This window comes from Nerophis ophidion, linkage group LG09 (genome assembly GCF_033978795.1).
Source record: "Nerophis ophidion isolate RoL-2023_Sa linkage group LG09, RoL_Noph_v1.0, whole genome shotgun sequence".
Lineage (NCBI taxonomy): Eukaryota > Metazoa > Chordata > Actinopteri > Syngnathiformes > Syngnathidae > Nerophis > Nerophis ophidion.
Window position 1 is genome coordinate 5,645,843 of NC_084619.1, and position 16,606 is coordinate 5,662,448.

General features: G+C 42.2%; 1 protein-coding gene across 1 annotated transcript in view; it reads left to right on the plus strand.

Moving 5' to 3' along the window:
* The window catches only part of LOC133559760 (uncharacterized), a 177,077-nt gene that overhangs the window by 146,397 nt on the left and 14,074 nt on the right, over nt 1-16,606 (plus strand). The window contains exons 61-66 of the mRNA XM_061911829.1: nt 1,938-2,181; nt 6,192-6,298; nt 6,391-6,473; nt 8,700-8,836; nt 8,896-9,044; nt 9,120-9,210. Of these exons, the coding sequence (XP_061767813.1) occupies nt 1,938-2,181; nt 6,192-6,298; nt 6,391-6,473; nt 8,700-8,836; nt 8,896-9,044; nt 9,120-9,210 (811 nt within the window). The remainder of the gene's footprint in view (nt 1-1,937; nt 2,182-6,191; nt 6,299-6,390; nt 6,474-8,699; nt 8,837-8,895; nt 9,045-9,119; nt 9,211-16,606) is intronic.

Here is a 16,606-nt window from a genome sequence, read left to right on the forward strand (position 1 = left end):
GTGACAATCATTGGTACTTTAACTTTTTAACTTTAATAGGGACGGCGTGGCGCAGTGGGGAGAGTGGCCGTGCGCAACCCGAGCATCCCTGGTTCAATTCCCACCTAGTACCAACCTCGTCACGTCCGTTGTGTCCTGAGCAAGACACTTCACCCTTGCTCCTGATGGTTGCTGGTTAGCGCCTTGCATGGCAGCTCCCTCCATCAGTGTGTGAATGTGTGTGTGAATGGGTAAATGTGGAAGTAGTGTCAAAGCGCTTTGAGTACCTTGAAGGTAGAAAAGCGCTATACAAGTACAACCCATTTATCATTTATTTAATTTGCCCAGGTCTGCACTACTGGGAACATGCCCTTTTGTGTGTCTGTAGCTTTAATGCTAATGAGGTGCTTGTCCATGCCTGTGTGTGACTCCAAGAAGCACTTATGTGCACTTAAACCACTTTTTACACAGTACAGTTTAACTGTACACCTGTCCAATGCCATAAATCACATACAAAAATGTAACACATAAGGTGGGACAGGACACAAACGTTAACAACAGTAGCATATGTAAGCTTCCTTGACAACTAGAGGTTGGAAAACAGATCAATGGGCACAAAGATGGTTCTGAATTGGACAAATGTCCATATGTCAAAATTGATGTATGTAAACTAATGTAATACAGAGGGTTCTAAAATGCAGATCTCGTGCGGAAACATGAAGGGAGCATCAGAGTACCAGCTAAAATCGATTTTTGTTTATTTTATTTTTTAATAAATCCAACAAACCACTACACAGCAATACCATAACAATGCAATCCAATTCCAAAACCAAACCTGACCCAGCAACACTCAGAACTTCAATAAACAGAGCAATTGAGAGGAGACACAAACACCACACAGAACAAACCAAAAGTAATGAAACAAAAATGAATATTATCAACAGTATCAATATTAATTATAATATCAGCATAGCAGTGATTAAAAATCCCTCATTGACATTATCATTAGACATTTATAAAAATAATAAAAAAAGAACAATAGTGTCACAGTGGCTTACACTTGCATGGCATCTCATAAGCTTGACAACACACTGTGTCCAATGTTTTCACAAAGATAAAATAAGTCATATTTTTGGTTTATTTAATAGTTAAAACAAATTTACATTATTGTAATCAGTTGATAAAACACTGTCCTTTACAATTATAAAAGCTTTGTTTTTTTTGTTTTTTAAATCTACTACTCTGCTAGCATGTCAGCAGACTGGGGTAGATCCTGCTGAAATCTATGTATTGAATGAATACAGAATCCTTTTGAGTCGGAAAAATATCGTTTTTGAATCGAGAATCGAAAAAAATCGATATATTATTTGAGGGATCGCTTGTGCACGCCAGTTTTCCGAGACTCTGTATTTAGTTAGCGCAGGCAGCATGAAGCAGGGCTTTTATTGTGAAGATAGGAAATGTGCAGTCGGCCTTTAGAGTTTTGACGGAAGGTACGGCGCGAGAGTCTGTTGAAATAAAAAGTGTTTCTGGCCTTCCTCTCGGTCATATTTTCATAATAATGATCTTGCAGCAGCCAGCGTCATCTCACAAGACCCTCCGGTACCGTGAATGTCATTTAAGTGACGTCTTGGTGAAGATTGATGATCACTCATTTTTAGGTCTATTTTTAAAAGCCTGACTGGAGCTCGACTGACACACCCCCCGCGGTCGACTGGTAGCTCGCCATCGACGTAATGGGCACCCCTGTTTTAGAGTCTCTTCCCTCAAAAGTGGAGCAAACGAGTAAATGAGATGATGCTTTTTTTTTTCCACAATCAGTGTTTACAAACAAACCCTGAGGACACGTTATAGCAGGATGAAAAAGTAAAATTTGCATAATAGTCTACCTTTAATCTTGCTTTGTGGGTTTGTCAAGCTTCGGTAAAAACGTTGATCCTGCATGTTTTTTTTATTAGGTGAACGGTGTCATTGTGTCTGGACTGAGCCACAGTAAAGTGGTGGATCTTCTGCGTAAAGCCGAGGGCACGGTGCAGCTCACCATTTGCAGAGACATCCTGCCGCTGACCTATTCCGAGTCACCCACACCACCCAATATGGCCACAGAGACCGACACGATCATGGCGGAGCAGCCGGTTACCACCTCAGATGCTTCAACCTCACCAGACGCTATGCTGAATAAGCCAGTGAAGCGCCCGCCTGGTATGTAGCTTACACTGTAAAAAAATTACCCTAAAAAGTGCGGCAAGCAATTGTTTTATAGCAAGAGTAAAACACCATAAAAAACAGTTTATCACAGTAGTAAATGCAGTTGATTCCTGGACACCAAGAAACAGTAGATATCCTGAATGACTATGTTTTTAAAACATAGAATACACAGGACTTTACTGTGAAAATTACAAAAAATTGTACAATGCATTTGCAAATACTGTAATGTCACAAGCAGGCAAATATTTTAAAATGTACAGTATCCATCCATCCATCCATCCATCCATCATCTTCTGCTTATCCGAGGTCGGGTCGCGGGGGCAGCAGCCTAAGCAGGGAAGCCCAGACTTCCCTCTCCCCAGCCACTTCGTCTAGCTCTTCCCGGGGGATCCCGAGGCGTTCCCAGGCCAGCCGGGAGACATAGTCTTCCCAACGTGTCCTGGGTCTTCCCCGTGGCCTCCTACCGGTTGGACGTGCCGTAAACGTCTCGTTCGGGTGGCATCCTGACCAGATGCCCTAACCACCTCATCTGGCTCCTCTCGATGTGGAGGAGCAGCGGCTTTACTTTGAGTTCCTCCCGGATGGCAGAGCTTCTCACCCTATCTCTAAGGGAGAGACCTGGAAACTCATTTGGGCCGCTTGTACCCGTGATCTTATCCTTTCGGTCATGACCCAAAGCTCATGACCATAGGTGAGGATGGGAACGTAGATCGACCGGTAAATTGAGAGTTTTGCCTTCCGGCTCAGCTCCTTCTTCACCACAACGGATCGGTACAACGTCCGCATTACTGAAGACGCCGCACCGATCCGCCTGTCGATCTCACGATCCACTCTTCCCTCACTCGTGAACAAGACTCCTAGGTACTTGAACTCCTCCACTTGGGGCAGGGTCTCCTCCCCAACCCGGAGATGGCATTCCACCCTTTTCCGGGCGAGAACCATGGACTCGGACTTGGAGGTGCTGATTCTCATTCCGGTCGCTTCACACTCTGCTGCGAACCGATCCAGCGAGAGCTGAAGATCCCGGTCAGATGAAGCCATCAGGACCACATCATCTGCAAAAAGCAGAGACCTAATCCTGCGGTCACCAAACCTGATCCCCTCAACGCCTTGACTGCACCTAGAAATTCTGTCCATAAAAGTTATGAACAGAATCGGTGACAAAGGACAGCCTTGGCGGAGTCCAACCCTCACTGGAAATGTGTTCGACTTACTGCCGGCAATGTACTGTATTTTATCTTAATTCAATGCAAATTGGACATTTAACTATATAGCATACCTTGATTGTTTAAAGCAGTAGCCGAGTTAACTTTTGGCTAACACGTTTTCTTGTGTTTTTGTGGCAAGTCATTTTAAGACTTTGAGGGATTGTGTCTGTGCTTCATTGTAAACTCCATCAGAATAAACCACGCTGTGTGTTTAGGTTTATCGGAAATGATTGCAAGCAGTTATTATTACCATGAATTGATTAACGTGGACCCCGACTTAAACAAGTGAAAAACTTATTCGAGTGTTATTAGTGGTCAATTGTACGGAATATGTACTGAACTGTGCAATCTACTAATAAAAGTATCAATCAATCAATCAATATTTAACAGATAGGGAGCATTCAAGTTTTTTTTTTAATAGATCACTTGAAGGAAGATGTTGCAGAAGGTACTGTTGTGAGTTGTCCAGTGGAAGGTTGTACAAATACTTTCAAGTATAATCCTCATGTATAGTTGGAGACACAGGCGGTATAGCTCGGTTGGTAGAGCGGCCGTGCCAGCAACTTGAGGGTTGCAGGTTCGATTCCCGCTTCCGCCATCCTAGTCACTGCCGTTGTGTCCTTGGGCAAGACACTTTACCCACCTGCTCCCAGTGCCACCCACACTGGTTTAAATGTAACTTAGATATTGGGTTTCACTATGTAAAGCGCTTTGAGTCAAGAGAAAAGCGCTATATAAATATAATTCACTTCACATTTTGCAGATACTAGGATTGGCAAAAGGGAAGCCTGGTTAAACTGTGATTAATGCCTTTCCTTTGTTTTGAATGTACAATATTTTATTTTGTAACAGCTGAGTGAGCAGCACAGTTACAGTATAAATGAATGTTTATAAAAGGAATTACTCATATTTCCATCCATTTTCTACCGCTTGTCCCTTTTGAGGTCGCTGGAGCCTCTCTGCTGCATTCGGGCAGTAGGCGGGGTACACTCAAAACCATGGGTATCAAACTCTGGCCCGCAGGCAATTTAATTTGGCTCTTGAGGCAATATCAAATTAACATTACAGCTGGCCCGCCGTTATTACACTGCAGCGGTGCCGCTGTAACACCGCAATTTCTCACACTTGCTAATCCTCCCGAAGTTCATTGGCCCTTCCGAAAATCTCCCGGGGCAAGCATTCCCCAGATTTTCACCCGGACAACAATATTGAGGGCGTGCCTTAAAGGCACTGCCTTTAGCATTCTCATACAAACAGCGTGCAGGCCCACTCGCATAATATATGTGGCTATTACACACACATAAGTGAATGCAAGGCATACTTGGTCAACAGCCATACAGGTCACACTGAGGGTGGCCGTATAAACAACTTTACAACTGTTACAAATATGCGCCACACTGTGAACTCACACCAAACAAGAATGACAAACACCTTTCGGGAGAACATCTGCACTATAACATAACATAAACACAACAAAACAAATACCCAGAACCCCTTGCAGCACTAACTCTTTCGGGATGCTACAATATATTCGGGCGGTAGGCAGGGTACACCCTGGACAAGTCGCCACCTCATTTCAGATGTGTTGTGCCTAAAATGACTTAAGCTGCAGAAGTCGATGAAATAATTAGAGCCACTAAATAGGTGTACACTTTATTATCCAACTAGTCAACTAATTGTTATGATAGTCGATGACTATCATAATCGTTAGTTCTAGCCCTATTATTTACATCAGGAGCTTGCCTACAGCCACAGCTGTTTTTATTATAAACCTCTGCGTTTGTTTTCCTATTAGAGCAGGGGTCGGGAACCTTTTTGGCTGAGAGAGCCATGAAAGCCAAATATTTCCAAATGTATTTCCGTGAGAGCCATATAATATTTTTTAACACTGAATACAACTAAATGCATGCATTTTTAACTAAGACCAACATTTCTAGAGTATAATAAGTCTCTTATTCTTTTTAATAACATTGTTATTCTGAAGCTAACCAATAATAAATAAAATGTCATGTCTGTTGATCATGTTTTTGTTTGGCCATGTGCTGTTTGTCTTTTGGACTCTTTAAGTTCCTGTTTTTTTCCACTCCCTTGTCTGGTTTCCTTGGTTACTCATTTTGTCCACCAGAGACAGGTGGACAAAATGCCCGCTCACCTGCTTCCGAGCACTATTCGGAAGCAGTATTTAAGCTCGTCTTTGCCAGTCAGTCGCCTGGCGTCAATGTGATCTTTTCTTGTTTCATGCCATGCCAAGTAAGTTTTGTTTGATTTATGTTCATAGTCTGTTTATGCGTTAGCTTAGTTTCTTAGCCCAAGTTGTGCCTCCACTGTGAGCGATTTTTGTTTGTATCTTTTTTTTAGTTTAAATTTAATCATGTTTTTACCTAAATGCCATGTCCCGAGTAGTCCGTCTGCCTTCCTGGGGGAACGACCCTGCAGCAAGCTGCGACCCCCCCCCCCCATCGTGACATAAAATACTTCTTACCATTAATGCGACTTCTAGAACAGGTGCGGTAGGAAACGGATGGATGGATTTAAATGCATGAGAATGTTTTAGATTTTGCACGTTATTTTTAGCACTGTGATTACCAGCGAAATTATTCATAATTATCGCGTTAAGCAATGTCAGCTAAGATTTATCTGAGAGCCAGATGCAGTCATCAAAAGAGCCACATCTGGCTCTAGAGCCACATCTGGCTCTAGAGCCACAGGTTCCCTACCCCTGTGTTAGAGACTCAATGGTAAATTGAATAAAGGTGGTAAACATTTATGATCTTTCAAACATTTTGGTCGTTTCAGAACCGACTGCTGAGTGTGTGTTTAATGAATCAGGAGTGTTAGTCACCACGCCCCCTCCTCCTCCACGACAACTGACCGTGGTGACAGATGAAACGTCACCCAACGAGGTATGACCACTCATAAGGTCCATGAACCCAAAGTGTTGTCTATACCTTGATAGTAACGCTTGCATCCTCGGCCTGCTGCCCCGTGTCATTAGGAGAGCTGTGACAACACTCCTTCTCACCAAGCTTGCTGCCCGTCACTGAACGTCACTGAAATGTTGCACGGAGCTTCTGACAGGTAGGAGCTTCTAAAACGCAATTTTTACAATTCATGTATCCAGTTAGTAGTCATTGGGAAAAGGACAAGTAGTTTTGCCACCTCATTGTTAAGCGTTGTGTTGTAGTTCTCCATTTCCTCACAGGGAGGCAACAAAGAGCAATGAATAAAAGCACCGCCTTGAGGGGAATATGACGCTTGAATTGATAGAGCAGGGGTGCCCACACTTTTTCTGCAGGCGAGCTACTTTTCAATTGACCAACTCGAGGGGATCTACCTCATTTATATATATCATTTATATTTATTTATTTATGAAAGAGACATTTTTGTAAACAAGTTAAATGTGTTTAATGATAATACAAGCATGTGTAACACATATAGATGTCTTTCTTTCACAAAGACAAGAATATAAGTTGGTGTATTACCTGATTCTGATGACTTGCATTGATTGGAATCAGACAGTAATGATGATAACGCCCACATTTTCAAATGGAGGAGAAAAAAAGTTGTCCTTTCTGTACAATACCACATGAAAGTGGTTGGTTTTTGGCATCTAATTCATCCAGCTTCCATACACTTTACAAGAAAAACATTGGCGGCAAATTCCGTAGCTTGCTTGATTGACATTCACGGCACCCGAGGGTCTTGTGAGATGACGCTGGCTGCTGCCAGTTCATTATTAGGAAAAAATGACAGAGAGGAAGGCCAGAAACACTTTTTATTTCAACAGACTCTCGCGCCGTCCCTTCCGTCAAAACTCTAAAGGCCGACTGCACATTTCCTATCTTCACAATAAAAGCCCTGCTTCATGCTGCCTGCGCTAACAAAATAAGAGTCTCGGAAAGCTGGCGTGCACAAGTGATGTGCACGCCAGCTTTCTGAGGGATCGCTTGTGCGATAGGACCGATTTAAGAATAAATATTTTTTTCTTAATCTCATTATGCAATTGTATCTAATAAAGTTGCCTGAGAGTGTATAAATATTCTCTCAATTGAAAGGAAGGCGAGACCTTCTAGTCAAATTACTCCCAAACAATGACCACTTGCATAGATATCTTAGCATTATTTTACGTCAGGGGTGCCCATTACGTCGATCGCGAGCTACCAGTCGACCGCGGGGGGTGTGTCAGTCGATCTCCAGCCAGCCTTTTAAAAAAAAATAAACCTAAAAATGAGTGATCATCAATCTTCACCAAGACGTCACTTAAATGACATTCACGGTACCGGAGGGTCTTGTGAGATGACGCTGGCTGCTGCAAGATCATTATTATGAAAATATGACCGAGAGGAAGGCGGGAAACACTTTTTATTTCAACAGACTCTCGCGCCGTACCTTCCGTCAAAACTCTAAAGGCCGACTGCACATTTCCTATCTTCACAATAAAAGCCCTGCTTCATGCTGCCTGCGCTAACTAAATACAGAGTCTCGGAAAGCTGGCGTGCACAAGCGATCCCTCAGAAAGCTGGCGTGCACATCACTTGTGCACGCCACTCTTATTTTGTTAGCGCAGGCAGCATGAAGCAGGGCTTTTATTGTGAAGATAGGAAATGTGCAGTCGGCCTTTAGAGTTTTGACGGAAGGGACGGCGCGAAAGTCTGTTGAAATAAAAAGTGTTTCTCGCCTTCCTCTCTGTCATTTTTTCATAATAATGAACTGGCAGCAGCCAGCGTCATCTCACAAGACCCTCGGGTGCCGTGAATGTCAATCAAGCAAGCTACGGAATTTGCCGCCAATGTTTTTCTTGTAAAGTGTATGGAAGCTGGATGAATTAGATGCCAAAAACCAACCACTTTCATGTGGTATTGTACAGAAAGGACAACTTTTTTTCTCCTCCATTTGAAAATGTGGGCGTTATCATCATTACTGTCTGATTCCAATCAATGCAAGTCATCAGAATCAGGTAATACACCAACTTATATTCTTGTCTTTGTGAAAGAAAGACATCTATATGTGTTACACATGCTTGTATTATCATTAAACACATTTAACTTGTTTACAAAAATGTCTCTTTCATTAATAAATATATATAAATGATATATATAAATGAGGTAGATCCCCTCGAGTTGGTCAATTGAAAAGTAGCTTGCCTGCAGAAAAAGTGTGGGCACCCCTGCTTTATATACTGTGTTTTAGGTGGAAAAATCGCCGGGAAAGGAAACTCAGCCTTGCATGATTTCACCTTCTCCTCCCAGAAGAGTAAAAAACAAAAATGGTCTGGTCTCACCCCCTACCCCCCGACTCCCCCAGGAGACAAATTGTGACCAAACTGTTGGACCGGTCCTGCAAAGGCACCCGTAAACCCCAATCGGACGGCTGGAGCAGCGAAGACGACGCAGACGACGTGTTTGACGCCGCTGGTCACCAAATGACCTCGACCCAGACAGGTGACTAGCACACTCCTGAGAACTGCTTCATTGATCGATATATTTCACCTCCTTCCCAGGCCCTGCTATAGTAACAGAGGAGGAACTGGCCAGATTAGCCCTCATTAGCCCCATGAGAAGCAACCAGTATTCAGGATCCAGGGTCAAAGCCCTCATTCAGATCCTGCAGCATCAACTAGACCAGCAGGAACTGATCAAAGAATTCATGGTTGGCTTTGAACTGAATGTTTTCTAGGCATGGATTGCGTTAATAATAGTACCTTACTCACTAACCTCATTACAGGCTCTGGAGCACCTGAAGCCTTCTGACGACTGTCTGATGGGAAAAGCCCCTGAGAACCGAGACAAGAACCGCTACAGAGACATCTTACCCTGTGAGTCATTCACCATTCAACCCAATTGCCTAAAACCCTTGTATTCCGCGGTCTAATTCAATTAATTAATCCGTGGCGCATCTCTTGCGGTCACCCAAGTACATGAGCAGAGAAATTAATTGTTATCAGGGATATAGGTCAGTGGTTTATAAACGGAGCAGCCTCAAGGACAGTCAGGATTATGTGCTGTCATTTCTGTTTTGCAGCATTTATTGGCTTTTCAAAGCAATGGTATATTATGCCTTAAAACACTCCATATTAAAAGGGGATTTGCACTTTTTGGGGAAATGTGCCTATTGTTCACAATCATAAAAGACATGATGAATTATTATATATATATATATATTTTTTTTTTTTTAATGCATTCTAACTCATAAACTTACCATATTTTCCGCACTATAAAGGCACACCTTCAATGAATGGCCTATTTTAAAACTTTGTTCATATACAAGCCGCACCACATTACAAGACGCGTAGAATAGACCAGTGGTTCTCAAATGGGGGTACTTGAAGGTATGCCAAGGGGTACGTGGGATTTTTAAAAAATATTCTAAAATATAGCAACAATTCAAAAATCCTTTATAAATATATTCATTAAATAATACTAAACTGTGAAAAGAAATGCAACAATGCAATATTCAGTGTTGACAGCTAGATTTTTTGTGGACATGTTCCATAAATATTGATGTTAAAGATTTCTTTTTTTGTGAAGAAATGTTTAGAATTAAGTTGATGAATCCAGATGGATCTCTATTACAATCCCCAAAGAGGGCACTTTAAGTTGATGATTACTTCTATGTGTAGAAATCTTTATTTATAATTGAATCACTTGTTTATTTTTCAACAAGTTTTTAGTTATTTTTATATCTTTTTTCCCCAAATAGTTCAAGAAAGACCACTACAAATGAGCAATATTTTGCACTGTTATACAATTAAATAAATCAGAATCTGATGACATAGTGCTGTATTTTACTTCTTTATCTCTTTTTTTCAACCAAAAATGCTTTGCTCTGATAAGTTGGGAAATTGTGTTAGATGTAAATATAAACAGAATACAATGATTTGCAAATCCTTTTCAACCCATATTCGAATGAATGCACTACAAAGACAAGAAATTTGATGTTCAAACTCATAAACTTAATTTTTTTTTGCAAATAATTATTAACTTAGAATTTCATGGCTGCAATACGTGCCAAAGTAATTGGGAAAGGGCATGTTCACCACTGTGTTACATGGCCTTTCCTTTTAACAACACTCAGTAAATGTTTGGGAACTGAGGAGACACATTTTTAAGCTTCGCAGGTGGAATTCTTTCCCATTCTTGCTTGATGTACAGCTTAAGTTGTTCAACAGTCCGGGGTCTCTGTTGTGGTATTCTAGGCTTCATAATGCGCCACACATTTTCAATGGGAGACAGGTCTGGACTACAGGCAGGCCAGTTTAGTACCAGCACTCTTTTACAACGTAACGTTGCTTGGATGACAACATATGTTGCTCCAAAACCTGTATGTACCTTTCAGCATTAATGGTGCCTTCACAGATGTGTAAGTTACCCACGCCTTGGGCACTAATACACCCCCATACCATCACACATGCTGGCTTTTCAACTTTGCGCCTATAACAATCCGGATGGTTCTTTTCCGCTTTGGTCCGGAGGTCACGACGTCCACAGTTTCCAAAAACAATTTGAAATGTGGACTCGTCAGACCACAGAACACTTTTCCACTTTGCATCAGTCCATCTTAGATGAGCTCAGGCCCAGCGAAGCCGACAGCGTTTCTGGGTGTTGTTGATAAACGGTTTTCGCCTTGCATAGGAGAGTTTTAACTTGCACTTACCGATGTAGCGACCAACTGTAGTTACTGGCAGTGGGTTTCTGAAGTGTCCCTGAGCCCATCTGGTGATATCCTTTACACACTGATGTCGCTTGTTAATGCAGTACAGCCTGAGGGATCGAAGGTCACGGGCTTAGTGGTTTATGTGCAGTGATTTCTCCAGATTCTCTGTAACCTTTGATGATATTACGGACCGTAGATGGTGAAATCCCTAAATTCCTTGCAATAGCTGGTTGAGAAAGGTTTTTCTTAAACTGTTCAACAATTTGCTCACGCATTTATTGACAAAGTGGTGACCCTCGCTACATCCTTGTTTGTGAATGACTGAGCATTTCATGGAATCTACTTTTATACCCAATCATGGCACCCACCTGTTCTCAATTTGCCTGTTCACCTGTGGGATGTTCCAAATAAGTGTTTGATGAGCATTCCGCAGCTTTATCAGTATTTTTGCCACCTTTCCCAACTTCTTTGTCACGTGTTGCTGGCATCAAATTCTAAAGTTAATGATTATTTGCAAACAAAAAAATGTTTATCAGTTTGAACATCAAATATGTTGTCTTTGTTGCATATTCAACTGAATATGGGTTGAAAATGATTTGTAAATCATTGTATTCTGTTTATATTTACATCTAACACAATTTTCCAACTCAAATGAAAACGGGGTTTGTAATCACTGTGAACGACAGGCAAAATTCCCCCAAAAAGGTGAAGTTCACCTTTAAGCAAGCAGGTAAAAGCCTGTGATTAATCATAATTAAACCAAACTCAAGTGTGATTAATCGGATTTTTAAAAAATTATTCACTGGATCGGTTTGCAGCCGAGTGTGAAGCGACCGGAATGAGAATCAGCACCTCCAAGTCCGAGTCCATGGTTCTCGCCCGGAAAAGGGTGGAGTGCCATCTCCGGGTTGGGGAGGAGACCCTGCCCCAAGTGGAGGAGTTCAAGTACCTAGGAGTCTTGTTCACGAGTGAGGGAAGAGTGGATCGTGAGATCGACAGGCGGATCGATCCGTTGTGGTGAAGAAGGAGCTGAGCCGGAAGGCAAAGCTCTCAATTTACCGGTCGATCTACGTTCCCATCCTCACCTATGGTCATGAGCTTTGGGTCATGACCGAAAGGATAAGATCACGGGTACAAGCGACCGGAATGTGAATCAGCACCTCCAAGTCTGATTCCATGGTTCCCGCCCGGAAAAGGGTGGAGTGCCATCTCCGGGTTGGGGAGGAGACCCTGCCCCAAGTGGAGGATTCAACTACCTAAAAGTCTTGTTCACGAGTGAGGGAAGAGTGGATGGTGAGATCGACAGGCGGATCGATGCGGCGTCTTCAGTAATGCGGACGTTGTACCGATCCGTTGTGGTGAAGAAGGAGCTGAGCCGGAGGCAAAGCTCTCAATTTACCGGTCGATCTACGTTCCCATCCTCACCTATGGTCATGAGCTTTGGGTCATGACCGAAAGGATAAGATCACGGGTACAAGCGGCCCAAATGAGTTTCCAGGTCTCTCCCTTAGAGATAGGGTGAGAAGCTCTGCCATCCGCGAGGAACTCAAAGTAAAGCCGCTGCTCCTCCACATCGAGAGGAGCCAGATGAGGTGGTTCGGGCATCTGGTCAGGATGCCACCCGAACGCCTGTTTAGGGCACGTCCAACAGGTAGGAGGCCACGGGGAAGACCCAGGACACGTTGGGAAGACTATGTCTCCCGGCTGGCCTGGGAACACCTCGGGATCCCCCGGGAAGAGCTAGACGAAGTGGCTGGGGAGAGGGAAGTCTGGGCTTCCCTGCTTAGGTTGCTGCCCCCGCGACCCGACCTCGGATAAGCGGAAGAAGATGGATGGATTCACTCGTCAGCACTATCAATAACAAAAAACACTTTTTCCCATAACCCAAACAATGTGTCAGAATACAAAGCACTACATTTTGTAGACAATCCCATTAAATTGTCATTCCACTAATGTATGTGATGTGTTTTTGCACAACAATGTGAGTCAGGGCCACAGAAAAATAAACAACCGTATGTCTCAACGGTGCAAATCAGACTTGTCCATTTAAGCGCAGAACACATTCATTTTGCTGCCTCCAGGGGTCGGTTTTTAGGGGCGAGTGAAGGGGTCAGAGATGAATGAGCATGCTGACAAAGATAGTGAGCCTCTGTGGAATACTGTTGCCCTCCCACCATTTGCAGCCTGTAGAAATCTTTCCAGTACATTTCTAGTAGGTGGGGGGACTTTCTTGGTAAACACTCCCAGTCCATTAGACCTCTCATCACCCTGTTTGCAGAACCCAAGCTTGTTTGCTCAGTTTTATTTAGTCCACAGCATTAATTTCAGCAAAACAAGACCAAAAAGGCAAGTATTACGTGTTTTCGCATTAGAGCAACCATTTTTATTACGTTATAGCTTCTCAAAATAACAAGAGTGGGATATGCTTTAAAATAGGGGTTTGTCCTGATCAACAGTTTTAGTCTGCGATCCCGATCTGATTTTTTTGCCTCAGCCTTGATCCGATTTCGAGTCCTGATCCGATACTTTGACAGATTATGGAACAAGAAATGTTTCATTACAAGTATCTAAAGTAAACACACTAACACAGGGGTAGGGAACCTATGGCTCTAGAGCCAGATGTGGCTCTTTTGATGACTGCATCTGGCTCTCAGATAAATCTGAGCTGACGTTGCTTAACATGATAAGTAATGAATAATTCCACTTGTAATCACAGTGTTAAAAATAAAGTTAAAATTATAAAACATTCTCATGCATTTTTAATCCATCCATCCATTTTCTACCGCACCTGTTCAAGACGTTGCGTTAATGGTAAGAAGTTATTTATTTATTATTGGTTAGTGTGGGGCTTGCCCTCCTGGGGGTTCTTCAGACCCCCAAGCACCGACATGAGAGCCTGTTTCAGGGTTACAATATTGTTTTATTTTTCAATAAGTCTTTCAGTTGCTTTCCAGCAATTGTCTTATTGTCTTTCGTTTTCGCTCGCGCTCTGGCTCCAGCCCCAACCCCGTCTCTCCTCCTGGCTGCTGCTTATAACAGAGCGACAGGTGATTAGATAAAAAGGCCCAGGTGGGCCATCTACGCACATGTCGCTGCAGGCCCGCAGGCCACGCCCCCTCCACAGTTAGCTTCAGAATAACAATGTTATTACAAAGAATAAGAGACCTGTTATACTCTAGAAATGTTGGTCTTACTTAAAAATGCACGAGTTTAGTTGTGTTCAGTGTTAAAAAAAAAATTATATGGCTCTTACGGAAATATATTTTAAAATATTTGGCTTTTTGGAAGGTTCCCGACCCCTGCACTAACACATTCTTTTACAGTATATGTAGAATTTGCAAGTATTGTTTATTTGTGGTATTGAATGCTACATACATTTGAACAATAACTAAACAGCAAAAAATACTATTGGCTTTGGAACTTTGCGCCTATGACTATCCGTATGTTATTTTTCCCTCTTTGTTCTGGAGGATGCAACGTCCACAGTTTTCAAAAACATTTTGAAATGTGGACTCGTCAGACCACAGAACACTTTTCCACTTTGCATCAGTCCATCTTAGATGAGCTTTGGCCCTGGGTGTTGATAAATGGCTTTGCATATTAGAGTTTTAACTTGCACTTACAGATGTAGCCACAAACTGTCATTACTCACAATGGTTCCTGAGCCCAATGTGGTGATATCCTTCACACACAGTACCGCCTAAGGGATCGAAGGTCCATAACATCGCTTACGTGCAGTGATTTCTCCATGTTGTTTGAACCTTTTGATGATATTACGGACTGTAGATGGTGAAATCCCTGAATTCCTTGCAATAGCTCGTTGGGAAATGTTGTTCTTAAACAATTTGACGATTTGCTCACGCATTTGTTCAAAGTGGTGATCCTCGCCCCATCCTTGTTTGTGAATGACTGAGCATTTCATGGAAGCTGCTTTTAGATCCAATAATGGCACGCACCCGTTCACCTGTGGGATGTTCCAAATTAGTGTTTGATGAGCATTTTTCAACTTTCTCAGTCTTTTTTGCCACTTGTGCCAACATGTTGAAGGCATCAAACTCCAAATAAGCTAATTGCAAAAAAATAAAGCTTTCCAGTTTGAATGTTAAATATCTTGTCTTTGCAGTCTATTCAATTGAATATAAGTTGAAAAGGATTTGCAAATCATTGTATTCTGCTTTTATTTACAATTTACACCACGTGCCAACTTCACTAGTTTTGGGGTTTGAAAGGCGTCCGACACAAATTTAGGAACACACATTGCTACCTCTTAAGTTCCAAGCTGTTTGTTTACATGCTGTTTGCTATTAGGGCTTATTGGACCCGAATTGCAATAAAAACTAAGAATCATCTTTTGATTGTGATGTACTTAGTCCATAAGTACACAGACATGGACATACACACCATAGTAATACTCGGTAGCCGTAATGGGCCGACAGTCTATCAAGTGGTGCGGCTTCAAAGTCATACTAAAACATTTTGACAGATTTTTGAGTGCCATGTTCTTTTGTCAATAGAACATTTAAAGTTTGTGTTTACTGGCGTCATATTGATTGATTGATTGATACTTTTATTAGTAGATTGCACAGTTCAGTACATATTCCGTACAATTGACCACTAAATGGTAACACCCCAATAAGTTTTTCAACTTGTTTAAGTCGGGGTCCACGTTAATCAATTCATGGTACAAATATATACTATCAACATAATACAGTCATCACACATGTTAATCATCATAGTATGTACATTGAATTATTTACATTATTTACAATCCGGGGGGTGGGATGAGGAGCTTTGGTTGATATCAGAACTTCAGTCATCAACAATTGCATCAACAGAGAAATGTGGACATTGAAACAGTGTAGGTCTTATTTAGTAGGATATGTACAGCCAGCAGAGAACATAGTGAGTTCACATAGCATAAGAACAAGTATATACATTAGAAGTACTTTTGAGTTGTTTATAATCCGGGGAGATGGGATGTGAATGGAGGAGGGTATTAGTAAAGTGTTGAAGTTGCCTGGAGGTGTTGTTTTAGAGCGCTTTTGAAGGAATATAGAGATGCACTTACTTTTATACCTGTTGGGAGTACATTCCACATTGATGTGGCATAGAAAGAGAATGAGTTAAGACCTTTGTTAGATCGGAATCTGGGTTTAACGTGGTTTGTGGAGCTCCCCCTGGTGGTGTGGTTATGGCGGTCATTTGACATGTACTTCGGTATCAAGGAGGTGTAGCGGATTTTATAGACCAGGCTCAGTGCAAGTTGTTTTACTCTGTCCTCCACCCTGAGCCAGCCCACTTTGGAGAAGTGGGTTGGATTGAGGTGTGATCTGGGGTGGAGGTCTAAAAGTAACCGGATTAGCTTATTCTGGGATGTTTGGAGTCTAGATTTGAGGGTTTTGGAGGTGCTGGGGTACCAGGAGGTGCAAGCGTAATCAAAGAAGGGTTGAATGAGAGTTCCCGCTAGAATCCTCAAGGTGTTTTTGTTGACCAGAGAGGAGATTCTGTAGAGGAATCTCGTTCTTTGGTTGACCTTTTTGATCACCTTGGTTGCCATT